Here is a 26,850-nt window from a genome sequence, read left to right as displayed (position 1 = left end):
CAGCAGCGGGAGGCCCCATTAGCTAAAGTGGTGCTTCAGGTTAAGAACAGTTTCAGGTTAAGAACGGACCTCCGGAACGAATTAAGTTATTAACCCAAGGTACCACTGTACATCCATAAGAAGCATCTAATGAAAGCTCAAATAAAATGACGGCCTCTCCCCCCCCCCTGTTGCCCACCCCCCTCAATTTTACTGTTGAAATGGATGAAGCCCAGAAGTGAATGTTTGTGTTCTGGAAGACCTGTGATTCCTGCTCCTCGCAATGCATTCTCGGGCTCCAGATCCTTCAGGCTCCTGTGGGTGGATCTTGGGACTCAAAAACAGATCCCAAGCCAGCGCTGCCGTTGGGCAGGGTCAGGGAGAGATATTCCCAGAGAGATGGAAATCTCATACTTGGTCTCATCCTCTGGAAAGCCCCAGAAATGAGCAGGGAAACAGGGAAGGAAGGAAGGGCTCCAGCTGCTGCAGCTGTGAGCTGTTTTGGGGGCGGCAGAGGAGGAGGCCAACATTCCTCTGTGCTGCCCCACCCTCCTCCCAGGAGCCTCTGCTGGACCGAAAGAGAGACTGAGGCACAGCAAAGGATGGAGGAAGCGCAACAGCACATTTCAAATTCAAAATGCTGGCTAATCTCCAGGGGCTTCGGTTTCCAAGCAAGCAGCCTCCAGTCCCATCTGACGGTTTGCAGAGGGGAAGGCAAGCACTGGGACATAAACCCCACCTCCCACCTCCGGAGATGGCTGAAGGGACTGGACTGTCCTCTTCTTAGCTTGGCCTCCTCTGTGGGAGGATGAACCAGGGGGCGACGTTCCCTGTAGACATGGGAAAATCTGCTGGGAAGTTGCACAAACCCGGCAAATGCGCAGCTGCTCCCCATTTTAAAATAGCCCCTCATGAATGTCTGGAAGCAGTTGGAGGATGGATGGCGGCTAACAGATTTGAGGTTGAATCCTGACAAGACAGAAGTACTGTTTTTTGGGGGGGCAGGGGGTTGGCAGGTGTGGGGGACTCCCTAATCCTGAATGGGGTAACTGTGCCCTTGAAGGACCAGGAGCGCAGCCTGGGAGTCATTTTGGACTCACAGGTCAATTCTGTGTCCAGGGCAGCTGCCTACCAGCTCAATCTGGTATGCAGGATAAGACCCTCCCTGCCCACAGACTGTCTTGCCAGTGTGGTGCATGCTCTGGTTATCTCCCACTTGGACTACTGCAATGTGCTCTACGTGGGGCTACCTTTGAAGGTGACCCGGAAACTACAACTAATCCAGAATGCGGCAGCTAGACTGGTGACTGGGAGCGGCCGCCGAGACCACATAACACTGGTCCTGAAAGACCTACATTGGCTCCCAGTATGTTTCCGGGTCTTGGCCTAGTAGACCTGAAGGAGCGTCTCCACCCCCATCGTTCAGCTCAGACACTGAGGTCCAGCTCCGAGGGCCTTCTGGCGGTTCCCTCCCTGCGAGAAATGAGGTTACAGGGAACCAAGCAGAGGGCCTTCTCAGTAGTGGCGCCCGCCCTGTGGAACACCCTCCCATCGGATGTCAAGGAAATAAACAACTATCTAATGTCAAGGAAATAAACAACTATCTGACTTTTAGAAGACATCTGAAGGCAGCCCTGTTTAGGGAAGTTTTTAATGTTTTATTCTATTTTTAGTCCTCTGTTGGGAGCCACCCAGAGTGGCTGGGGTATAAATAATAAATTATTATTATTATTATTATTATTATTATTATTATTATTATTATTAACATGGGTCTGCCCCAAAGGGAAGTGCCTTACCCACCGGGTGACCCTCCTCTTGCCAACTACCCTGGTCGACCTCGGAAGGAGGGGGCAAAGTCTGCCTGGAACCACCTGGGTCATTCCCCCGAAGGCAGAGGGGTGTCAGGGTGGGGGGAGGAGCTGCTCCACTGAATGCTCCAAGGGTCTTTTGTTGACCCCAGACTGTTGCAAAGGGCCTGGCAAGGAGGAGCGGCCCTGATCCAGATGCTCAGAGACCAGGTGCCTCTGCTGGGAGACACCCCCCCCCCCCAGTCACACTTCAGCAGGTGCTCTCTTATCACCCAGGTGGGCTACAACTCAAAACGGGGAAAGCAAACACACCTCTCAGGTGCCAAAGGCCAAGGTAAGGAGGTGGGTCTTCAGCCTGTGTTGGGAGCCAGATTCGCCTCTGTGGAGAGGGAATGCCGCATTTAGGGGGCTGACACAGAGAAGGCCACCCGAGAGGGTCTGTAGCATGGGTAGGCAAACTAAGGCCCGGGGGCCGGATCTAGCCCAATCGCCTTCTCAATCTGGCCCGTGGACGGTCTGGGAATCAGCGTGTTTTTACATGAGTTGAATGTGTCCTTTTATTTAAAATGCATCTCTGGGTTATTTGTGGGGCACAGGAATTCGTTCATTTTAATTATTTTTTCCAAAATATAGTCCGCCCCCCCCCCCACAAGGTCTGAGGGACGGTGGACCGGTCCCCTGCTGAAAAAGTTTGCTGACCCCTGGTAGGGACCCAAGCAGTCTAAGTTGCTTAGGGCTTTAAACACTCGTGTGGGCACTTCAGATTGTCTTGAGGGCAGGACCTGGCCCCGATTGCCGTGGGGAATTCTGTGACCTACTTACTACAGCTTTGGTTTCCTTCCATGTTCCATCACCCATGACGATCCACTTGGACCTTACCTGGCACCAGGTATCCCCTGCCCGCCTCCAACTGCATTTCGACTCTTGACCCCTGGAGACCCCTGGGGAGCGAGGGAAATGCCCGCCCTTGCTCTGGCATAGCCCTGCAGCCCAGAAGCTGCTCCTGTGCAGCCACACCTTTGCCAAGGCCAAACCGCTGCCCTGATCCTGATGCCCCTTGATGGGTGGGCAAGGCAGCCTGGCTCTCCTACTGAAACAGGTGCAGCTGCAGCCCTGGTGCCTTGGGAAGGAGGGAGGGAGGGCCTCACCCTGCTGCCTCTCTGGGAAAGTCCTTTGCTGAAAGGACAGCTGACGCCACTCTCAATGGGGACATTCTTGCGCTTCCCGCGGGGCCTCTGCCAGGGCCAGCCTTGGTCACAAAGGGCCATTCACTCTCCTTTCCTTCCTCGCCATTCATGGTCAGAGGAGACCAACCTCGGGCAAAGGCCCACCCTCTCCAGCCCCCTCCCAGATGGCTTCAGCAGAAGCCGCTTCCAGCTTCCTGTGGACAAAGCAGCCAAAGAGCCTTGGCCTGTCCCTGGGGAGAGGGAGGGGGGTCAGGGTGTTGCTGCCCTCTTGGCCTGTTCAGGAACAGGGAGAGCAAGCTCTGCCGGAGGGAGGAGGCTGCTGGGACCACAGTGGCTGGAGCAGGGGGGCAGCCCAGGGAGGCTGATATGGAGGTAGAAAACAGCCCCCCCCCCGCTAGTAACCATTGATAGGAACTTGTCTAATCCTCTTTGAAAGCCATCCAGGTTGGTGGCTATCATTGCCTCCTGCAGGAGCAAGTTCCACATTTTGACTATGAATTTCCCAGAAACAGCCAGGAAACGGTTGTCGGAAAGAGCTTAAATGTCCAGAAAAATCCAGACGTCTGGCAAGCCATGTGGGAACTGGATTTTGGCAAATTTCCTTAAAAATAGCTCAAAAACTTAACATTTTTTTTGGGGGGGGATTTTGCAAATTAAAGCTCAACAACTTTTTGTGTTTGGATTCCAACTTTTTGAAATATGGCAACCCTGGAGTCTGCGTGGTGTGAAGCATCAGCTTCCTTTTCTCTGTCCTGAATCTTCCAGCGCTCAGCTTCATCGGTGCCCCCAAGTTCTAGCTATGAGCGAGAGATAAGAGCTTTTCCCCACCCGCCCTTCCCACGCCAGGCCGAGTTTCACGCAGCTCGGCCACATTTCCTCTTCCTCGCCTTTTCTCTCTGCTAAAAATCCCCGAGTGCTGCAACCTTTCTTTGTTGCTCCTTCCCTGGATCACTTTGGCTGCCCTTTTCTGAACCCTTTCCAACTCTGCAATATCCTCTTGGAGGTGAGGCAGCCAGAGCAGAACATGGCCTTCACTCCAAGGTGTGTGGGGGGGTGTCGTCCCAGGGATGCCGTATCCATTCCGTTCCTAATGATCCGCTGCAGACGAGGTTGACGTCTTTCCCAGGCGCTCTGCTGGGACCCCAAGGTCTCACTCCTGGTCTGGTCTGTCTCCTCCAGTTCGGACCCCATGAGCTTGGATGTGAAATTAAGATTTCCAGCTCCAACAGGCATCACTTTAGAGTTGCCTACATGAGCCGCAATACCTCAAGGGCCGCCTCTTTCCATATGAACCTACCTGGACCCTGAGATCATATTCTGAGGCCCTCCTTCATGTGCCCCCTCCTCAAGAGGTCCGGAGGGTGGCAACACAAGAACGGGGCCTTCTCTGCAGTGGCTCCCCATCTGTGGGATGCTCTCCCCAGGGAAGTTTGCCTGGTGCCCTCGTTATACACCTTTACGCTCCAGGCAAAAATGTTCCTTTTTAACCAGGCCTTTGGTTGATCCGATTTACATCCTATGCCCTTAAAAAAATGAGGGGGGGCTATTGGGTTGTTGTTTTAATTTTTATTAGGTATTTTGTGGTTTTATATCTTGATTTTATTCTGCGAATCACCCTGAGACCCCCAGGTATAGGGCGGTATATAGATAATAATAATAATAATAATAATAATAATAATAATAATAATAATAATAATTTTACTGCCCATTCACCCAGTTTGAAGAGGTCCTTTTGGAGCTCTTTGCAATCTCTTTTTGTTTTAACAACCCTGAACGATTTAGCACCACCAGCAGCAAACTTGGCCCTCTCCCTGCTCATGTCTAACTCTGGGTCATTTGTGAAGAAGTTAAAAAGCAGAGGCTTCAATACAGATCCTTGGGAGACTCGTCTTCCGACTTCCCTCCACTTCTTCCTCCTTTCTGCTTCCCGTTTCTTAACCGGCTCCCGATCCACAAGAGGATCTCTCCTCTTACTCTGTGACTGCGAAGCTCAGCCAGGAATCTTGGGGGACATACATTGTGGAAAGCTTCTGAAAAGTCCCAGTACCCCATATGCCAACCAGATCACATCGACATACCTTTGAAGCTGTCAAAGAACTCTGATGGGAGGCCGTGGGGGGGGGCAAACCAGTGGGTCTGAATTGGCCTACAAGGCTGTTCCTGCCAAGCCATGCTCACCAGCCCCACGGTTTCATGACAATGCGAGATAACATGAGACGCTTAATTTCAGGGTTAATTCTTGCATTGCAGGCGGCTGGACAAATGACCCCCAGGGTCTCTTGCAACTCTGCACTTCCATGATGCTATGCCTGTCAGGTGGGCCATCCCAGCCACCTGTGAAGCCTGCCTGCCCCACAGCTCTGGTGGAGATGGAGCTCTTGCCTGCTGGGCTGCACACGCCCCCCCCCCGTCAGTGAGGCAGGATTATTTTGTCAATAAGGCCTAGAACAGGCATCCCCAAACTTCGGCCCTCCAGATGTTTTGGACTACAATTCCCATCATCCCTGACCACTGGTCCTGTTAGCTAGGGATCATGGGAGTTGTAGGCCAGAACATCTGGAGGGCCGCAGTTTGGGGATGCCTGGCCTAGAATGTTGTCTCTCGCCACCAGTTGCCTCCGTTCCTCAGACTCCCTTTCTGCAGAACTTATTTCGGGCACAGCCTGGGGTCCGCCTTCCATCTTCTGCTGCAAATGCAGATGCGACGAATTAATCTGGTTTTTCTGCAATCTCCTCCTTCTCTTTTGGCACTCACACCTTTGACCCCTTTGCCATCCAAGGGCCCAACTGCCTCTCCACACTCCTGCTACTCATGCAGCTAAGATTTTCTGTTTCTCCTGGGTCTTTGTTTTCGCCAACCTTCTCCCCCCCCCATTTTTGCACCCCTTAATGTGCTTGCATTTCTTCCCCAAAAGTGTACATGCCCTTTTTTTTCATTTTCCACATTTGGATTGCTTGAAGGAAGTCTTTGACTCCGCTGGTTAACCACGCTGGCATCCTCGGGGCCCTCCCGGTTCCTCTCGGGATGCGTCTCTGCATTTTCTCTGAGCTTCTCACGGGGTGGTTTTGAGCGCCTCCCAAGCATTGCGGAGAGACTGGATCCCCTGGACTCTGCCTTTCGGATCCCTTTCTTAATCTTAACCCAAACCCTCGCCGGGAGGGGGGCGAGTCATCTTCCTCTTCTGAAGTCCGACGTGACTGCGCTGGGGGCTCTTACCGTACCCACTTTCACGCGTATGGAAGGTGAGAGCCGGAGGCTCCCTGTCCCCCCGGCTAAGTTCAGCGGAGGCTCCCTGTCCCCCCGGCTAAGTTCAGCGACAGTCCGGGGTTCCCGTTCAGATCCAACCCCGCTGGTTCGACGGCCAACCGTCCCGGGGCCCCGTCGGTTAGGGCCGATCATGGGCAGGTTCCCTCGGGCGGCCAGGGGAGCGCACGGGCAGCGACCCTCCGGCAGCCTCCCCGCGAGGCGCAGGCGCCGCGTCCGCGCCGGGGATTCCCGTCCCGCCCCGCCCCGGCGCCAGAGCAGCCCGTCGGGGGCCGCCGCCCCGGCGCGTCCTGGCGGCTCCGGCTGCCCGTCCTTTCCTTTCCTTTCCTTTCCTTGGCGGCCTGCTGCGGCTGCTGCTGCTGCTGCGTGCCTTCCGCGCGGCGGGCTCCCCGGCCCGGCCCGGCCCGGTCGGCGGAGGCGGCCTCCTGGCTGCTCCCGGGGAGGGCTCCCTCCGTCGTCCGTGGTCCGCCTCCGCGGCGCTGGCCGGCCAGGGCGCATTCCTGAGGCCTGAGTCACGCCCGGCCCGCCTCCGTCGCCCGGCGGGCGGGCCGCCCTTCGCGCTCCAGGCCGGGCCGCGCCGACGCCGGCCCCCTCGCTGCATGGCCGCCCGGCCAGCGCCACTCGCTCCCCGGAGCCACGGTGAGCGGGCGCCCGGCGCGGGGATCGGGAGGGCTCTCCGCGGGGTCGCCCTGCGCGCGCGGGCGGGCGGGCGGGGGGGGGGCTCCGGCTTGGCCCGGGGGTCCGTCGGGCCGGAGCCCCCGAAGGAGGCGGCGTCGAGAGGGAGGCCTCCCGGGGACTCCCCGAGGGCAGGCGGCGGGAAGCGGGGCCCCGAAACGCCCCCCCCCAAAGCCGATGCCCCCCTGGACGCCGAGCCAGTGCCCCTCTTGGGCCCGATCCCAAGCCGGCCAGGGTCTCCTTTAGCCATAGCTGCCAAGTTTTCCCTTTTCTCGCGAGGAAGCCTATTCAGCATAAGGGAAAATCCCTTAAAAAAGGGATAACTTGGCAGCTATGCCTTTAGCAAGGGGGGGGGCAAGCTAGCGGGTCAGGAAACCCCCCCCTGTCTAGCCAGGGGTACCTTTGATATCCCGTTTGTTTGGGCACGTCCTGAACCCCCGAGCTGCAAGCGGGGGGCCGGGCGGGGTCTTTCCTCCCCAGCCTGCAGCTTCTGTCTGCATCCGCCGGGAGAGTTGGGAGACTTTTCCTGTACTGTAATGCGCCCCCCCCCAATGGCTGGTCTGCATCCTGAGCGTTTTTGCGCGGAGTTTCTCTCCGCCCGCGTGTCGTGTTTGCAGCTGTGCAACGCCGGCGTGACTGACTCTCTCGCCTGTTCCCTCCGGAGTGAGTCCCTCTGGGTTTGGCTGGGTGGGGGTGGGTGGGGTGGGGGCTCTGTCTTGCTGAACCCTTTTCGCCCCTGCTGCGGCTTCCAAGCTCGATCCCTCCTCCTTGCATGCTTGCTCCTAACATTTCCCACTTGGGTGTCTGCGGGATGTGATTTCCCCCAGTGAAGGTCTGCACTTAAAAGTATGATTTTGTCCTCTGCAGGATTTGCAGCCCTTCCTGCTTGTGGGGGTGGTGGGGTCCCCCCTTCCTCCAGGGCCTCATCCATGCCACCTGTGTCCCTGGATTCCTGGACTGGAGTATCATTAGGGGAATTCCTCCTCCCAGCCTGACCCTGAGTCCTTCCTCAGCCTTTCGGAGGTGTGGTTTTTCCAGCCTCTTGTGATACACCGCCTGTCATGGGACCTGGCATGAAATGCCACATGCAAATTGTGAGCTGCCCTGTCTGAAACCTCGGAAGAAACTCCTTCCTCCTCTGAACTGTGGGCAGCTGGGTGGGCATTTCTGGGCAGCATGGTCCTTGCAGTCAGGCACGTCCCTCCCTCGTCCCCCTTCCACGCTTTCCTGCTTCCTTCTCCTCTGGGCCTTTGGCAAAGGCAGGGCCGTCTTGCCCATAGGCGCTAGGAGTGCTGGGCACCTGGCGCCGGGCTCTCAGGGGCGCTAGGCTGAGAGTCTGGGGCCTGAGAGTTGAGTCCGGGGAAGAGCCCTCCCAATGGTTGGAGTGCCACGGCGGGCTCTTCTGCTGCGGGCAGCTCTGCACCGTGAGTTTGGGGGTGACCAAGCCAGTGAGACGCTGAGGCGGCCAGCCGGCTCCGCCCTCCTGCGCACCTGGGAGTGGGCAACTGGGGGAGGGGGGCACTGGGCAAATCTTTGCACCCCGGCGCCGCATATGCTTAATACAGCCCTGGGCGAAGGAGAGAGTGCCCTGGTTCCTCTCCTCCCAAGTTCGGGGTCCCGAGGGGCAGGCGGGACTCCCTTGCCAGGGACTGGCACCATGGGGCAAAGCCTGCTCTGGAGTAACCTGGCTGCCAGTTTGGGGCAGGTTCCGTCCTCAGCAGGGCCAAAGCAAGGCAAGCGAGTCAGGCTGCTTCTGCGCAGCTCTGACCAAGCGCAGGATTTGGGCCTGGGCAGCCCAGCAGGTGGGGCAGAATTCTGCAAGGGATGACCAGTGTTTAGAGAATAGAGAATAAAGAGGCTTTTTTGCAGGGTGGGAAGAAGGAATTCTAAAGATGTGGAAGTTCTTTTTAAAAATATAATCTTTTTTATTGATTTTTCAAAAATATAAACGTACAACATAAAAGAGTACAAAATCCAAATATTGAGATTACTCTGAACCTCTTGACTCTCCCCCCCCAATCCCTTCCATGGGTCCTTTTAATTTTATTTTGAACTGCGTATCAGTAGTACTTCTTCCAATTTTTCATCTTCCTAAGTTATCTATACGGTCTGCTACTTTACAAGTGTATTTAAAACCCTGCTAATGTTCTGACCTGTTTACAATGATTTTGTTTATAAATTATAAAAATTTCCCATTGTTTCTTAAATTCCTTGTCTTCCCAGTTAATTTTGCCATTTTGGCATAGTGCATCAACTTGGATTTGCCATTCAAGAAGTGGCAGTTCTCTTCCTGTCCCTGTTCAGACGCATTCATTGCGCTCATGCCCCTCCTTCCCCTGGGGAACCCGGCTGGGCACTGTGGGAAACAGGATACTGGGCAAGGTGGACCCCCCCCTTGCTCCGATAAAGAAACCAGGTTCCCCTTCTGCCCTGGTCTTCCTTCCACACCCAACTTTTGTCTCCTTTCCTACGCGCCGCAAAAGAAAACTGCCACAGCGGTTCAAATTCTGGAATTGCTTGGCAATTTCAGGTTCTGTCGACGCACCTTTTGATGGTTTCTGCCACCAGTGGAGTTTGGCCCTTGAAGCCCCATGCTCCTGAGCCTGGCCCCCCAAGTGGATCCCTCCCAGGCCAGGGCCCTTGGGTGCTTGAGAGGCGGAGGAGAGTCTGGGTGCTTGGGAGGGAGGAAGGGCCCAGGACGCTTCTGCTCGCATCCGCCACTGGCTGGCACCGGATCCTTCCCCCCTTCTGGAATAGCTTCCATGGGGCTGCCAGCTTTGGTGCTGTGATGACTGGGCCAGGCCTGGAGGTGGGTGGCCTAGGTGGGCTGCATGCGTGAGCAGAGCTGGGTAGGGGTCCCCTTCCCTTTGCCCTTTGTGGCTGCGGCAGAACCAGCGGGGGACGCCTCCCTCCCGAGTCGGATGGCGTGGCAAGCAGGAAGCTTCCTTCCTTCCTGTTGTTGTCCTTGTATTGTGGTCTTCCTCTGGCAGGAAAGAGGCCAGATTCTCCAACAGGGACGCAAAATGTCCCAGGCCAGCAACCGGAGGCTGAAACGCAGCGGGTCTTTTTCTTGGGTGGGCTGTGCTTGAGGCTGCTGCGTGGGGTGAGTCCTGCCCTATCTCCTGGCGTGGTGGGTGAGCCGTGGCCTAGTGGCCCTGGCGGCCTGGTGCCCCCCCCTGGCTGCGACCTGGGCTGTGGGGTGGGATGGAGAGGACGACCTTTCACTGTCCCCCAACTTGTGACCTCAACCGACTCTGTCCCAGTTCTCTTTCTGCAGCGGTGGTGCCAGCCTTCTGTGGCAGAGGGGGGGGGCTCTGTGGGCCTGCTGGAGTCACCTGCTTTCCAAGGGGTCTTACAGGGCCTTCTGAAGGTGGCAGTGGGATGGGGGCCAGGAGGAGGCCTGGCTTGCCCCCCCCGCACCTGCTGGAAATGTTGCTTTGTGTGTGTGTACGTGGTGGTGGAGGCAGGTTTGGGGACTGGGGGTGTGTGGTTTCAGCTGTGTTTTGCCTTCCCTCTGCTGGGCTGGGGGGGGCAGGCTGGTTGTGCCATCTCCCTGCGTGGGAGGTGGTGGGGGGTAGCTGCCTCCCTCCCCCCTGCTCTTGAGAATGGCGCCTTTGTGAGCCGAGAGATGCCCACTGGAAAATCAGCATCACCCTTTGTGTAAGGGCTTTGTGGTCATGGCAGAGCTGCCACGGAGGGAGGAGGGGAGAGGGGGCTGGTCAAGGGGGCATGGCTGCCCCTTGATGGCTCAGGTGCCACCTGTGTCTCTGTGTGTTGATCAGCTGAAGGGGGGGGGAGACAGGTCGGATTTGCAGCTTCTCGGGCCAAGAAGGGAAAAGATTTGGGGTCTGGGGAGCAGAGAATGTCTGCTGCGGTTCTTGTGAAGCTCTGGCCATCCTGGTCTGCGCTGGGGTGTCCCCAGAGAAGAACTCAGAAAGGCCTGTGGGACAGATCTGAGCCCTAAACTGGCTTTTCTGGTTCCTGGAGGGAGGCGGGAGCTGAGCTGCCGGTTCTTAGGAATGTCCTTCTCTCTCTCTCTCTCTCTCTCTCTCTCTCTCTCTCTCTCTCTCTCTCTCTTTCTCTTCCCGCCCAGGGCTTGTGGGCATCTGCTCTGAGAGGGAGACAGAGGTGGCTTCCCTTAAAGGTCATGGAATCATGGAATCCTAGAGCTGGAAGGGACCCCAAGGGTCATCTAGTCCAACCCCCGTCAATTCAGGACTCACAGCTAAAGCATCCCGGGCAGATGCCCTCCCCCCCAGACCTCTTCCGAAAAGCCCCTTTCCCTGTTAAACTGCTCCTACCACCAGAAAGGCCTTCCTAATGTTTTGTGGGAATCTCCCTTCTTTTTTCCTTATATTTTACTGAGAGTATTACAGTGAGTTAAATAGAGGGGAGGGGGAGGAAAGGCAAACATAAAAAGGTTACATGCATTAAAAACAAAAGCAGAGGAAAACAGCAATAACAAAATAGCAATGGAATATAATTAAGGTTACAGGGCTATACTGTATATGTAAATGGATATACAGTACTTATTCTTTCCCTCAAAGATACAGTGATTCATTTGTTACTATGGTTTCGATCAATACTTTCCAAACAGAGGAAAGACAGGGAACTTTTCCCTGCAGAGTTAGACCCCTTGGCTGTCATTCCTGTGTTGCAGGGTTGGGCTACATGGCCCTGAGGGGTCCCTTCCAACTGCACGTTTTCTGGGCGTTTTGCTGGTGGGGGGCTGTGTGGGGGGCCTGGGTGAAGTCGGGAGAGGAAGCTTGCAGGCCTGGTTGTCTGTTGGGGGCAGCAGGAAGAGGCGGAGGGCAGAATGTGCAGCAGCCCCTGTGGGACCAAGGAAGCTGGCCTGGAGGGGGAACTTGGCTGCTGGCCTTGGTTGCCGAGGAGGCAGTGTGGGAACGCCGGTCCCAAGGGCAGCCTCTGCCATCTGGGTGTTGCTGCAAAGGCTAGGGGGGGGCTGCCTCTCCCGGCCGCAATCTGACCAGCCAAAGCTGACCCACAACATTGCAACCCAGTGTGTGTGTGTTTGTATGGGGAACCTTGCAAGTTGAAAGGTAGAGGCTCAGCACCACCCTGCGCAGGGTCAGCCCCGGAGGGGCTCCTGAGCTCCTTCTGTTGTACGAAGATTTGAGGTTGGCCTTTATAGCTCAACTCCCCAAGGGGCTCAAAGCCTCCCCCAAGAGAAGAATGAGTGGAAGCAGGAAGCTGTAGAAGTAATGCGGGAAGGGGGGGGGTTCTTTGTTTTTCTGTTGAAACAGAGCCCTCCCTCCCACCGCCATTTGCAAGGAGGCGAGGACCCCAAAGAAAGGTGTGTAGCAGCTTTGAAAGACATTTAATCGTCAGGAAGAGCTTTTTGACAGTAAGAGCTGTTCAGACCGTGGAACGGTGGTCTCCCTAGGGAGGTGGTGGTCTCTCCTTCCTGGGAGAGGCTGGACCTGAAGCATCTGTCAGGGATGCTTGAGCTGAGATTCCTGCATTGCGGGGGGTTGGACTAGATGACCCTTGGGGTCCCTTCCATCTCTATGATTCCATTATGATTCTATGATTAGCTGCAGCACCTGAGAGCATAATACAAGCGTCTCAGGAAGAGGCAACTACAACAGGCACCCGAGAGTGTGGCTTCTCTCCTGTCTGTCAAGGGACCTGAGGAGGCCGATTGCCTTACCTGGTCAGTTCCTTAGGATTGGTAGATACAGCCGTACCTTGGTACTCAAACAGAACGCGTTCCAGGAGCCCATTTGACTCCCGGAACCATTCGAAAACCAGAGTGCGGCTTCTGATTGGCTGCAGGAGCGTCCTGCAGCCAATCAGAAGCCGCGCCGGACGTTCGCCTTCCGAAAATCATTTGAAAACCGGAACACTGACTTCCGGGTTTCGATTGTTCGGAAGCCGATTTGTTTGGGAGCCAAGGCACTCGGCTTCCCAGGTATGACTGTACCTGAGCTCTTGACTCCCTTTCTCAGACCTACACCTACCTATTCCTGCTCTATTGACAGGCCTCCTTTCCTTTTGACAAATACTTGCCAGGCTAGTTTTTTCCTGCCAGGAAGTTCATCTATTCACAGGGTTTGGAGGATTTGCAAGTGAAAAGAACTACAGTATTGGGAAAGGTTTTCCCAGAGGAGCCAGGATAGCTTTGGGATGGTTGTGTGACCTCAAATGAGGTGTATTATCCTCAGGGAATATTTCCTAATTTCTGAAGGGTGATGGATCGGTGGTGCGGCTTAAAAAAATTTTTTTTACACTTATTTCTGCCTGCAGGGGCTTGGATGGTGGACAGGATGTGGCCTGTGTGTGTTGTGGGGGGGGGGCCTTCATTGCCTTGCTGGGCTCCTAACCCCCCCTCTGCCCTCTGTGGAAGGGCAGCCTTGTAAGGTGGGGTTGCTCCAGACGACAGGCCGGCCTTCGCCATCCTGCTGCCCTCCAGGCGCAGCCAGCAGGACCAATGGCTAGGGCTGAGGGGGACCGTTGGAGATCCGGCCCTGTTGCCCTTGCTGCCTCGGACGGCCCCTTAGCTGTGCTTCCTGCATTGCAGGGGGTTGGACTGGATGGCCCTCCCTAGGAGGCAAGGACAAGAGAGATTTTTTAAAAGACTGGGAACCGTTTATGTTGTGTTTACAGTAACTTTGTAAAGAAGTGGACTCACTAGCAGGGTTGGAGTAAACACAATCAACAAAACAAACGCAGAAATTAAGATAACTGGAAATAACAAAATGTAAATAATACAATTTGAAAAGAATTATGGTACAAAACTGACGAGTATAACAATATTTACTTTAAAGATTACAGTATTCAGGTAGAACAGATAAGCAGAAGAAGCAAATACTTAAAGAACCAGAAGAGAAAGTTGAGGGAAGTCATGGGGGGGGGGTTTGGGAATTATACTTTTTTCTTTTTATGTGATAATGGTGATTGTAGAATCATAGAATCATAGAGTTGGAAGAGACCCCAAGGGCCATCCAGTCCAACCCCCTGCCAAGCAGGAAACACCACCAAAGCATTCTTGACATATGGCTGTCAAGCCTCTGCTTAAAGACCTCCAAAGAAGGAGACTCCACCACACTCCTTGGTAGCAAGTTCCACTGCCGAACAGCTCTTACTGTCAGGAAGTTCCTCCTAATGTTTAGGTGGAATCTTCTTTCTTGTAGTTTGAATCCATTGCTCTGTGTCCACTTCTCTGATTTTATATTGTGATGAATATAAAACTGTAAAATTTAATAAAACCTTTTTTTTAAAAAGACCCTCAGGCTCCCTTCCCACACTGCAATGCTGGGATTCTAGATCATGTTTGGGGGGGCCATAGGAAGCCCCCTTGGCAGGCCCTCTTGATGCTGCCAGCCAGGCCTTGGGAGACCCCCTGCTGACCCTCCTCTTCCCTTCCCTAGGCTTGACAGGACCATGTCGGAGGTGGGGGGCCGGGCCAGCACCAGCAGTTTGCAGAGGAAGAAGCCCCCCTGGCTGATGCTGGACATTCCCGCCCCGACGGTGTTGGCAGAGGAGCCAGCCATGGCACAGGTAGTCCTTTTTATCATTTGTTACATTTTTAAAAATTCCATTTATACTTCTCATATATATATACATTTCACTGATTTTACAATCATTTTGACATTTGAAAACTTGACTTCCTTCCCCCTCTTTCTGCGGTTCCTTAAATTTATTTTTAATACCTTCTGCATATCCAAATTAACTTAACTCACTCATTTCTTCATCTTCTTTAAATATATACTCCTATGTAACTGCAGGTTATTGCAACAATCCTGCCAGTGTTGTTATCTGTTTGCAATTTATTATCTGTCAACATCCAATAAACCGTTTCCATTCTTTTATAAAAAGTTGGTTATTTTGATTTCTTATTCTTCTAGTAAGTTTTGCCATTTCTGCATATTCCGTAAGTTTTTGTATCCATTCTTCCTTTGCTGGGACTTCCGCTTCTTTCCATTTTGGGCCAAGAAACATTCTTGTGCTGTTGTCGCACACATGAATACGTTTCTATACAATTTAGGTCGTTCTGTCCCTATAATTCTCAAGAGAAAAGCCTCTGGCTTTTTAACAAAACATTATTTTAAACCAGGGGTTGGCAACCGAAGTATAAATATTATTATTATTATTATTATTATTATTATTATTATTATTATTATTATTATAACTGCCTGGCAGATGAAGGCCCCCAAGGAGCACTTTCTGCTCACACTGGCAGGCTGTGCCAGCCCAGAACGGCAGCAGCAACCTTCATGCCAGGAGTAGGCAACCGAAGGCCCGTGGGCCGGATGCGGCCCAATCGCCTTCTAAATCCGGCCCGCGGACAGTCCGGGAATCAACGTGTTTTTACATGAGTAGAATGTGTGCTTTTATTTAAAATGCATCTCTGGGTTATTTGTGGGGCATAGGAATTCGTTCACCCCCCCCCCCCCCCGTGGCTGAAAAAGGTTTGCTGACACATCCTTTTCATTTTGTTGTATATCATTTCCCAGTGAGCCTTAACCTTGCCACAGGACTACCACATATGATAAAAAGAACCGACAGTATTTGTTACATTTGCACACCGCTATTTCCTCCCGGGAGTTCAGGGTGCTGCCCCTGGTCCCCCCCCCATTTTATCCTCACAACAACCCTGATAGTCGCACCCTGTGCGCTTCGTGGCCGAGTGGGGGACCCCTGAGCCCAGGTCTCTCTGGCCATAGTCCCGTGCTCTAACCACTAGGCCACACTCCCAAGTGAGGCGGGGAAGGGAAGAGGGTCATAGGATTGGGTGCCCCACCCATAAGGGGTTGGGGGATTCCCATGCCTGAGACCTCTGGCAGCCAGCAGTCTTGCAGTCAGTGCCTCGTTCTCTGGGCGCGTTTCCGCCCCCCCAGTTTTGCTCCAACCCCTTTTGTTTCCCCTCGGCAGCCCCCCAAGCACCGGGCCTTCCTCCGCAGCGTCAGCATGCCCACCGAACACACCCGCTTCCCCTCCCCCTTCGGCGACCTGCGGCGCCCCGTCCTCCAGCGACACACCTCCATCACCCAGACCATCCGGAGGTAAGATCGCAGAATCGGAGCATGATTGGGGGGGGACTCTGAGGGTCATCTAGTCCAACCCCCTGCAATGCAGGAACCTCAACTATAGCATCCGTGGCAGATGGCCATCCAGCCTCTGCTCAAAATCCTCCAAGAAAGGAGAGAGGGAAGAAGTCTCTCCCACTGTCAAACAGCTCTCACAGGCAGAAAGTTCTTCCTGATGTTGAGTCGGAATCTCCTTTCTTGTAACTTGAAGCTGTGGGTTCAAGTCCTGCCCTCTGAAGCAGGAGAAAACTTCCATCTTCCGTGTGACTCCTCCAGGCTAAACTCTTCTGGGTTAGATCCTCCTCGCCGGCTCCTTTCTCCTCCTCACCTGGGTCTTTTGCCTTTGCCAATCTGGTGCCCTGCAGACAGTTGGGATGCCAACTCTCATCAGCCCCCTGGGCCAGTGCAGCTGTGGGGCACTAGGCTAATGGGGGCAGAGCTCCCCCCCAAACCTCAGGAGGGCAGCAGGTTGGCAAAGACTCGTGGAAGGACTCTCTTTCCCCACCCCTCCAGTCTTGGAAGGGTGTTGGGTAGGGAGCCCCTGCCAGGGTCCCCGTGGGCGCTGCCAGGCCGCCGCCTACCCCCCCACTGCCGGCGCCCCCTCAGCTCTCTCTCCTTTGCAACAGGCAGGTCCGCTTTGAGATGACTCAGACTTTGCCCGTTCAGGGGCGCCAGGTGGGCAGGAGGGCCCCAAGGAGGCACCAGTCTCTGCCCAAAACGGTCTTCAGGTACCTGCAGTGCTGGTGTGACCCCCTCACCTGCCCCCCCCCGCCCCAGTGCATGTGTGTGATGTGCATCCGGGTCCCCAGGAGCAATGGCTGCTCCTCCTGCCCCATGCCTCTCCCCACCTCACAACCAACAGGTGGCCATTGGTTATTCCTCTCCTTCCCTCCCCCCCACATGCACACACCTGCCCACCCCAAACCTGGCATGGCCCCATTGCTTGCCTGCAGGAGAACAGCCTGCCACCCACTTGCCTTTCCAACCCGGTCTTGGATCGTCCGGCTTGGACCGAGGCGAAGCCACAAACGGGCTCGGCTCTCCGTCCTGCCTGTCTTGGCGCTCTCCCTGCAGAGTGGTCTCTGGCCTTGCGATGGGACCCTTGTGGCTCTCCCTTTCTCTCTGTGCCCCCCCCCGACCCTGCAAGGATGGGCCGGGATAGGGAAGGCTGTGCGGCCGCAGCTCCCACAGCGCCCCATCCAGCTCAGATGAGCAGCGCAGCGCTGTGGCGTCTGCCCGCAGCCTAAACTCTTGTCCCTGCCTGCCTGTTGTGAATAACCTCTACTAATGTGGGGTCCCGTCCCCCCCAGAGGCCATCCTGTGACAGACGCACTAATAGCAGCAGCAAAAGGGCTAGCCCCCACCGGGAACCATTCTGTTTGGGCCCCCTGAGTTTGGCTGCTTCCTCCTTCTCAGGGGCACGGCCGACTGGTTTGGCGTCAGCAAGGAGAGTGACGCCACGCAGAAGTGGCAGCGGAAGAGCCTTCGCCACTGCAGCCTGCGCTACGGGAAGCTGAAGCCCCAGGTCATCCGAGAAATGGACCTCCCCAGCCAGGACAACATCTCCCTGGCCAGCGCCGAGACGCCGCCTCCGCTCTATGTGCCGCCTTCCCAGCTGGGCATGCAGAGGGTGAGCAGGCATGGGGCCCTGTTGTGGGGTGAGGGGGCTGCTGGGTGTGGGTCAGGAGATGCCCTGCGCCCGCGGGACCCTTGGGCGCTGGGGAAAGGGTGTATTGGGGCAGGGGCTGACTCTTCCCACCATCCCAGGGCACCCCTGGTCTTGTGCCAGGGGCATGGGGGGACAAACGAGTGAGGGGGGGGTTCCAGGGCGGCCTGCGGCGAGGGCTCTCCCTGGCTAACGGGCCCCTTCCTCCTTGGCACCGGCAGATCATCGACCCCCTGGCCCGGGGACGGGCCTTCCGGATGGCTGAGGACAGTGACGGCTGCAGCATGCCCCACACGCCAGCTACGCCGGGGGCCATGTCGCTCTGCTCCTTCACCAGCTCCCGGTCAGGTTTCAACCGGTGGCCGCGGCGGAGGAAGAGGGAGTCGGTGGCCAAAATGAGCTTCCGAGCTGCGGCAGCCTTGGTGAAGGTAAGGCAGGGGGGTTGGCAGAGGGGGGGGCATTCACTGGGCAAGGAATTCCTGCTTGCCTTCAAGCACTCATTCCTGGCCTGGAGCCTCCTTCCTTGCATGTGACTAGAGGTGGGCATGACCTTACCTGCCCAGGTAACAAAAGGACGAGTCACGCAGCACCCTTTCCCTTTTTTCACTTCCTTCTTTGTTCGACCAGCTTTTTAGCTAGCAGAAGCACTGGGATTATTCCCCCATATGGGGTAGATCCACATGTACATATTTGTAACTAAGTCTGCCTTCAGGGATCCAACTGTGAACTGATGTGAGTAAACTTCTTTGATTGACTTTAAATAAGATTGTCGTGTCTTCATTCTTCTAAGAGGGATTCAAGGGAACTTACCAGGAACATGCAATTCAATCTGAGACAGACTGAATTGTAGAATAGTGAGAGGCTTACATGAGCCTGCAACCAGCTATCTGCTATGCCCCGCGGAGGACCTTAAGGTCCACAAACAACAATACTCTGGAGAACCCAAGCCATAAGGTGGCTAGATTGGCCTCTACTAGGGCCAGGGCCTTTTTAGTATTGGCCCCAACTTGGTGGAACGCTCTTTCCCAGGAGACCAGGGCCCTGCGGGATTTGTCATCTTTCCGCAGGGCCTGCAAGACAGAGCTGTTCCGCCTGGCCTTTGGGTTGGACTTAGCCTGACCCCTGTGTTTTCCTCCCTCATGGCCTGGATTTATGGACTACTTGAAATGAGGCTGCATTTTAAATTGTAATACTGTATTTTAATCTGTATTTTAATTGTTTTTATGTTTTATTGTGGTTTTGTTGGTGTGAGCCGCCCTGAGCCCGTTTTTTGACTGGGGAGGGCGGGGTATAAATAAAATTTTTTTTATTTATTATTATTATTATTATTATTATTATTATTGTTATCTAAAAAGGGGAATGTAAACTCTGCTACATAAGGAAACTTGCTGGTGCAAGTTAGGAAGGATATTAATAAACAATAAATCTTCTCCTGCCACCCTGAACATTCCCACACTTTCTGAGCTGTGGCGACCAGAACTGGGCACAGTATACATTCCTAATGCTGTTTCAGCCTGGATTTGCGCAACAGCTTCTGCCATCTCTCCTCCCTGGCAGGGCCGGTCCGTGCGGGACAGCCACTTGCACCAGGCTCAGCAACGCAGCTTCACCCCGGCCAGCTTCCTGGAGGAAGACACGGGAGACTTCCCAGAGGAGCTGGACACCTCCTTCTTTGCTCGGGTAGGGAAGGGCCGGAGCTGGCACTGGGGGTGGCAGAGGAGGCAGAGCCTGGCCGGCGTTGGCCTGGCTTCTGCGGCTGAGCGCCCCCCTCTCCTTCCCAGGAAGGGGTTCTGCACGAAGAGCTCTCCACGTACCCCGACGATGTCTTTGAGTCGCCCTCGGAAAGCGCCATCAAGGACCCCGAAGCGAAGCTGCCCCAGCCGCAGCCAGAACCCGGCCTCACTGGGGGGGCACTGGACAGAACCGAGCTGGAGAGGAGTCACCTGATGCTGTGAGTCCTCTGGGGGGCTCCCTGGGGGGCCAGAGAGGGAATGGGGCTGGGGGTGTGCTGCTTGCTGGCCAGACCCCACCCCCCAGCTGCACGCTACCCAATGCTTTGTCTGTTCTCTCTGGCTGGCAAGGCTTCCAAGCCTCTCTGGGCCACTGGGCGCCACAAGGCAAGACTGCAGCTTGGCCCGCCTTTTGCAAGACCCCGTGTGGTGCTTGCCCCACAGCGAGCTACCCTGCCTGCTGCCTCCCACTGCTTGCACTTGAATGGGGCTCCCTGGGACGGCCGCTGGCCGCCATGGGACAAGCTCAGGCGCTTCCCCTCTCGTGTGGTGCTTGCCCCTCAGCGAGCTTCCCTGCCTGCTGCCTCCCACTGCTTGCACTTGAATGGGGCTCCCTGGGACGGCCACTGGCCGCCATGGGACAAGCTCAGGCGCTTCCCCTCTCGAGTCAGCGGGTCATCCTGCAAATCGCCACCAGCAGAGGGTCAGGGACACGGTCTGCTGGGCTTCCAGTTGTAAAAAAAGGGCTCCTCCGCACTTTTGATCAGCCACGAAACCCCTTAAGGGTTTGATCTCTAGAATTACGTAAGAGAACAAGAGGAACATGCATTTAGAGAAGATTGGAAAACATTTATTGACTAGAAGGGGGGAAATTGTGTACACCTGAAAACGTTGGCAGCATTAAGATAAAGTCAACAGTGTAAATAAGTTTAGATGGATGTAATAATGGAATACTGAATGGTTTAGTTCAGGCATCCCCAAGCTGCGGCCCTCCAGATGTTTTGGCCTACAACTCTCATGATCCCTAGCTAACAGGACCAGTGGTCGGGGAAGGTGGGAATTGTAGTCCAAAACATCTGGAGGGCCAAAGTTTGGGGATGCCTGGTTTAGTTTTTGTAAAATATGCTGGGATTTATGATATGTCAAATGAAACATGGAAAGAGAAGAAGGGAAGTCATTGCTATCTTAAGGATGTTAAATTGCTGAACAGAAAATATAATCATCCTCACCTCTAGAATTAGGCCCCTTGGGTGATTGCAAAGGTCACCCCCAAAGCCAAGGGCCATCTTTTCAAAAGAGTGTCGAGAATCACCGGCTGAGCAGGAAGCGAGCTCTGCGGCAGGGGCTGGAGGGGTTTGGGCCCTGCAAGCAGAAAGGACCCTGCCCTGCCCTGCCCCACGGAGCGATGGCTCCTTCCCTGCCCCTGACCAGCTGGGGGTCCCATTCCATGGCCGTTGCTGAGTGCCTCTCTCTCTCCCCCCTCCCGTCCTGCAGCCCCCTGGAGCGCGGCTGGCGGAAGCAGAAGGAGGGGGCACAGGTGGGGCAGCAACCCAAGGTTCGCCTGCGGCAGGAGGTGGTGAGCCTGGGCCTCCAGCGGCGTGGGCAGCGCATCCGGGTTCCCGTCCGGAAGCTCTTTGCCAAGGAGAAGCGCCCCTACGGGCTGGGCATGGTGGGCCGGCTGACCAACCGGACGTATCGCAGGCGGATCGACAGCTTCGTCAAGCAGCAGATCGAGGACATGGATGACCACCGGTGGGTGGCAAAGCGGGTGGGGGCTTTGAGTTGGAAGGGACCCCCAGGGGCCATCTAGTCCAACCCTGAGCAATGCCGGAATCTCAGCTAAAGCATGGCTGACAGACGGCCGCCCAGCCTCCGCTTAAGAATCTCCAAGGAGATTCCTTCCCGCGGAGGGAGTTTGTTCTGCCATCGAGCAGCTCCTAGTCTTGGGAAGTTCTTCCTGATGTCGAGTTGGGATCTCTCCCTGTGAAGCCTGACCCCTCTCCCCACTGCAGGCCCTTCTTCACCTACTGGCTCACCTTTGTCCATTCGCTCATCACCATCCTGGCCGTCTCCATCTACGGAATTGCCCCCGTGGGGTTTTCACAGCACGAGACGGTGGATTCGGTGAGTGGCAGGCAACGTGGCCATTGGGGAGCTGGGGAGCAGCAGCAGCCCACCCACCCAATTGCCTCTGTGGCCCCTTCCCCTTCCTGGACTATCTCCCCCCCCCCCCCGAGCAAAGAGGCACCTGCCTCCCTGCCAGGCTTCTGCTCCTTTGCCCTGTGGGGTGAAGGGGGGTTGTTCATCTGCAGGGCCCCTTTGCCCCCCCCCAACTCTCCCTTCCTTTTTGGCAGGTCTTGAGAAACCGCGGGGTCTACGAGAACGTGAAGTATATGCAGCAGGAGAACTTCTGGATCGGCCCCAGTTCGGTGAGTGGCCCAGGCTGGTGTGGCTCTGAGGCTGCTGGCCTTCTCTGTGGTGGCTCCTTGCTTGTGGGGTGCTCTCCCCAGCCAGGGGGGGGCTCACCTGGTGCCTTCCTTGCACACCATCAGCTGCCAGGCGAAAACGATGCACTTCTCCTAGGCCTTTGCCTGTTGTTTTTTAAAATAAATATTTGATTTTACAAATATCATTTTAAAACAAAACCAATTACATATCCATAATAATATTTTCTGCTCCTCTGGATTCTCGGTACCTATAACTCCTAATAGAAAATCTTCTGGTTTTTTTAAACAAAGGTTATTTTTAAACATTTTCTCATTTTGTTATATATCATCTCCTAGTTAACCCATTACGGCCTTTTAAAGCAGATTGTGTGTACGTTAGTGTTCTTGTATTTCCCCCTCTTTTACTCTTACTTATAGAATTTCATGGAATTGTAGAGTCGGACGGGACCCCAGGGTCCTCTAGTCCACCCCCTTGCAAGGCAGGGACCTTTTGCTCAGCCTAGGGATCAAACCCACGACTCTGATATTATAAGAGCTCCGCTCTCTCCTGACTGAGCTCTCTGCCTTCTATGCCAGGCATCCCCAAACATTGGCACTCCAGGTGTTTTGGACTACAATTCCCATCTTCCCGGCCACTGGTCCTGTTAGCTAGGGATCATGGGAGTTGTAGGCCAAAACATCTGGAGGGCCACAGTTTGGGGATGCCTGGTCTATGCTGTCAGCTGCCCTGGGGTCTCTGGATGAAGGGCGGCCTGCAAGCTTGATAAGCCGCGATCCAGAGTAACAATGCGGCTGTCCCCCCCCCCCAGGAAGCCCTCATCCACCTGGGTGCAAAGTTTGCCCCTTGCATGCGCCAGGACCAGCAGGTGCACAGCTTCATCCGCGCCGCCCGCCAGAAGGAGAAGCACTCGGCCTGCTGCGTGCGCAACGACAAGTCGGGCTGTGTGCAGACGTCTGCAGAGGAGTGCTCGGTGAGCCACCGCTGGCCTGGGCACCCAGACTGGGCGGGGGGGGCCCCTCTCTGCCCCACTGCCTGGCACCTGCTCCTGGGTGCCAGGGCCCCTCCGCTCCCTGCAAAGGGAGGCCCTCCTCCCCCTCCTCCTCTCACCCCCCTCGCTCTCCCTTGCAGTCCACCCTGGCCGTGTGGGTGAAATGGCCGGGGCACCCCAGCGCCCCCCTGCTGGCAGGAGAAAAGCGGCAGTTTGGCTCGGTCTGTCACCAAGACCCCAGGTAGGTCGGTCGATGGGTGCTGGGAGGCCTAGCCAGCGGCCCCGTCCCTCTCCCGCTGCGCTGACGGCCTGAACCTCCCCAGGGATGCTAAAAGGAACAGCAGAGGAGGTGAGGGAATCAGGGTTCAACCTCTGCCCCCCCCCCCAAGCACTGCTGATCTCTTTCCTGCGCAGGGTCTGTGAACAGCCAGCCTCCATGGACCCCCACGAGTGGCCAGATGACATCACCAAGTGGCCGGTAAGCCTGCTGGCGATTTGGGGACTAATATGAGTGGGGGGGGCATTGCACTTGCGACAGAGTGGGGGGAGGCCAAAGGAGCCCCTCACGCTCCCTTCGTTGAGCAACTGCAGCACAGCAGCCCCATAGAGCTGCCCGTGGGTTTCGCTCTCTGTAAGACTGCTGCCCCCCCCCACTTAACTCTGCAGCCCCAGATGGGAGGGAAGACTAATTTCTAAAAGTTCTTTGGGGGTTTCCCTGGAGTGCAGAGGCAGCTCACTATAATAGCAATAGCAATAATTTATTATTTGCACTCTGCCCATCTGGCTGGGTTTCCCCAGCCACTCTCAACAGAACATTAAAAACGGAATAAAACACCAAACATTCAAAACTTCCTTAAACAGGACTGCCTTCAGATGTCTTCTAAACATCAGATAGTTGTTTATTTCCTTGACATCTGAAGGGAGGGCATTCCACAGGGCGGGCGCCACCACAGAGAAGGCCCTTGGAACTGGACCTGAGTGTCCAGGCTGAACGATGGGAGTGGAGATGCTCCTTCCGGTCTACTGGGTATACACTCTGTCTCAGAGTCTATCCTGGACGTAGGAAGAGTGCGCTGGTCCCCAGCAACTCTTAGGAGTTTGATCCTAAACTCCCAGGAGCCTGAAGGCCCAGCCTCTGGGGATCCTAAAGCCCTGGGGTTGAAAATCGCAAACATGACAGCTGCCAAACGAAGGAATTTCATTAGGAAGAAATCAGGAGCAGGAGAAGATCAAAACAGATTGCAAAGGAAACCCAAGGAAACCAAGCCAGGTTTGCTGACAAGGAATGAGGAAGGTGGCTCAGCTTCATCCAAGACCCCGCCTTGGATCCCTGGTGCTGGGAGAGGAACAAGCGGCAGGAAGCAGCTCAGCTTCTAGAACTTGTGATCTCCCTTTTAAAACTTTTTCATGGGGACCTCCTGGCCCTTTCTGACCTGGTCCTGCCCTGTTCCTCAGCTGGGCATTTCAAGGACTGGCAGGAAATATCTGCGGGTTGCCTTAGGTAGGTTAAAGCAACCAACAAATAATAATAATAATAATAATAATAATAATAATAATAATAATAATAATAATAATAATACGATGACTCAGGAATGGTGGGCCGCTCTGGCCTTTCTTGCTGGCTCTTGCTGGAAGCCCCTTAGGCGAGGGACAGACTTCCTTGCCCCCCCAACTGCCCAGCAGCTGCTCTTTTTCTGGGGACTCCGGCAGAGAGGTGTGTGTGTGTTGGGGGTACGTGCGCCTTTCCCTTCGCCTCTGGGACCTGCAGAGATGGGGGGGTGGTGGTGGCAGGAAGCCCCTCCAGCCGGGACGTGTTCCGAGGAGGGAGGCCCCCACCCACTGCCCCCCTCTCCTTCCAGATCTGCACCAAGAACAGCGCTGGCAACTACACGAACCACCCTCACATGGACTGCGCCATCACGGGGCGCCCCTGCTGCATTGGCACCAAGGGAAGGTAGGGGGAGGCCTGGGGGAGGCGGGGCAGCGCTAGGTTGCAGGCTCCCCGCTGGCCACTCCGGGAAGGGGGGGGGATGGACAGCCACCCCCCCCAAGGGATCAGCTTGGACCGTATGGGTTCTTCAGCAGTGCTTGGGGTCAGCGGGAGGCGGCTCCCCTTCTCTGCCCTTCTGCCGCCCCCCTTAACTTCCCAGCTCTCTGCCCTCTTTCCTCCCAGGTGTGAGATCACATCTCGAGAATACTGCACCTTCATGCACGGCTACTTCCACGAGGAGGCCACCCTCTGCTCCCAGGTAACGCCCTCTCCCCGACGGCCAAATCCGGTGCCTTCCTTGCAGGGCAGTGCTAAGCCCAGGTGTGCTCTCCCCCTCCCCCAGGTGCACTGCATGGATGATGTCTGCGGTCTCCTGCCCTTCCTCAACCCAGAGGTCCCAGACCAGGTGTACCGCCTGTGGCTCTCACTGTTCCTCCACGCAGGGTAAGGCTGGCCCTGGGCTCCCACCAGGACACGCCAGCAAGGCGGGTGGGGGGTAGGGAGGGTTGTTCTCTCTCCCCCCCCCATCCAACTGGCCTCTCTCTCCCCTGCCCAGCAGGATCCTGCACTGCTTGGTGTCCGTGTGCTTCCAGATGACCATCCTGCGAGACCTGGAGAAGCTGGCTGGCTGGCACCGAATCTCCATCATCTACCTGCTGAGCGGCATCACGGGCAACCTGGCCAGTGCCATCTTCCTGCCCTACAGAGCTGAGGTGGGTCTGGGGCGGCCAGGGGCAACGGAGCCCTTTCCTTTGGACCCAGGGCTAGGGCACCTCCTGGGCAGGGACATGGCCCAGGCTCGGCCTCGGAGGAGCTTTCCTGACAGAGACCCTGGCGGAGCAGGACGGAGCCTGATGGGCCCATAGCCTGACTCTGGCCAAGGCAGCTCCCTGGTCCCCCCCCCCCCAAACCCCAGGCTGCTCCTTCCTCTTCCATCTCCCTTTGTCAGGCTTTTGCCTCCTGCTCCCGGCTCTGGAGGCCCCCTTTTCTGGCCTGGAAGTGGGGGCCCCTCCTTGCTCTACTTTTGTAGGGAAGCCCTTTCTCAGCTGCCTCCCCTCCACACACCCCCAAGGCCATCCCTGAGCAGGTGTTTCTCCAGAGGCAGGCCTAACGGGGAACTCTGCCTGCCTGCCTCCCTCTTCTCTCTCTCTCAGGTGGGCCCTGCGGGCTCCCAGTTTGGCATCCTGGCCTGCCTCTTTGTGGAGCTCTTCCAGAGCTGGCAGATCCTGGCGCGTCCCTGGAGGGCCTTCTTCAAGCTGCTGGCCGTGGTGCTCTTCCTCTTCGCCTTTGGCCTCCTGCCCTGGATCGACAACTTTGCGCACGTCGGCGGCTTCGTCAGCGGCCTCTTCCTCTCCTTCGCCTTCCTGCCCTACATCAGCTTTGGCAAGTTTGACCTGTACCGCAAGCGCTGCCAGATCATCGTCTTCCAGCTGGTCTTTGCGGGGCTCCTGTCGGGACTGGTGGTCCTCTTCTACTTCTACCCCATCCGTTGCGAGTGGTGCGAGTTCCTCACCTGCATCCCTTTCACGGACAAGTTCTGCGAGAAGTACGACCTGGATGCGCAGCTCCACTGAGCGGGGGGATGGACCCCCTCCCTCTCCAACTCCCCAGCGCACTTAATTTAAACTCTTGCTTCTTCTTGCACCCGAGCTGCCTTAGCCCAGAGGAACGGAGACTCGCCTGCTGCCACCGGAACCCTCTCGCTGTGCCTTGTTTTACGGAACTCATTTTTCCCCGCTGCCCTGTTTTTATGACGCTCCCTTTCAAAATGGCCTTTTTAACGGGATTTGTTACTTGTTGCCCAGGTGGTGATTAAAACACACAGGTAGCGTTTTAGCTACATTTCCAAAAGGGCCTCGGGCGTTTCATTTGCACTCGATGGCGAAAGGTGGGGCCACGGGTGTGTCCTTCGCGCAGTGCCAGAAACCCAGATTCTAACACCAGAAAAGCAAAAAGCTACCCCTGGATAGAGATGTCAGGACCCTCAAAATGAAGGAGCGCCCTGATACTGAGAGAGGCCCTAGATGCCCTCTGCTGGGATGAATCCTTCTGTGTAGGGAGGGGG

At 55.8% G+C, this 26,850-nt stretch overlaps 1 protein-coding gene across 2 annotated transcripts; it reads left to right on the top strand.

Annotated features, from left to right (window-relative positions):
- Positions 1-6,740: 6,740 nt before the first annotated feature.
- Positions 6,741-26,636, top strand: RHBDF1 (rhomboid 5 homolog 1). 2 transcript variants are annotated; one of them, XM_035130537.3, is made up of 19 exons: positions 6,741-6,877; positions 14,305-14,434; positions 15,809-15,939; positions 16,590-16,691; positions 17,380-17,593; positions 17,851-18,057; positions 19,187-19,309; positions 19,411-19,580; positions 20,854-21,111; positions 21,372-21,483; positions 21,714-21,788; positions 22,616-22,777; positions 22,936-23,036; positions 23,210-23,273; positions 24,655-24,749; positions 24,969-25,044; positions 25,129-25,229; positions 25,345-25,498; positions 25,940-26,636. In XM_035130537.3, exons 2-19 carry the CDS (start codon positions 14,318-14,320, stop codon positions 26,357-26,359), a joined length of 2,682 nt encoding a protein of 893 aa, XP_034986428.1. In that variant the 5' UTR covers positions 6,741-6,877; positions 14,305-14,317; the 3' UTR covers positions 26,360-26,636. The 2 variants fall into 2 exon arrangements, with proteins under 2 accessions (XP_034986428.1, XP_034986430.1); XM_035130539.3 differs by lacking the exon at positions 16,590-16,691.
- The last annotated feature ends 214 nt before the right edge of the window (positions 26,637-26,850 follow it).

This window comes from Zootoca vivipara, chromosome 13 (assembly GCF_965207765.1).
Source record: "Zootoca vivipara chromosome 13, rZooViv2.hap1.1, whole genome shotgun sequence".
Taxonomy (NCBI): domain Eukaryota; kingdom Metazoa; phylum Chordata; class Lepidosauria; order Squamata; family Lacertidae; genus Zootoca; species Zootoca vivipara.
This window is presented reverse-complemented; position numbering and strand designations above follow the sequence as displayed.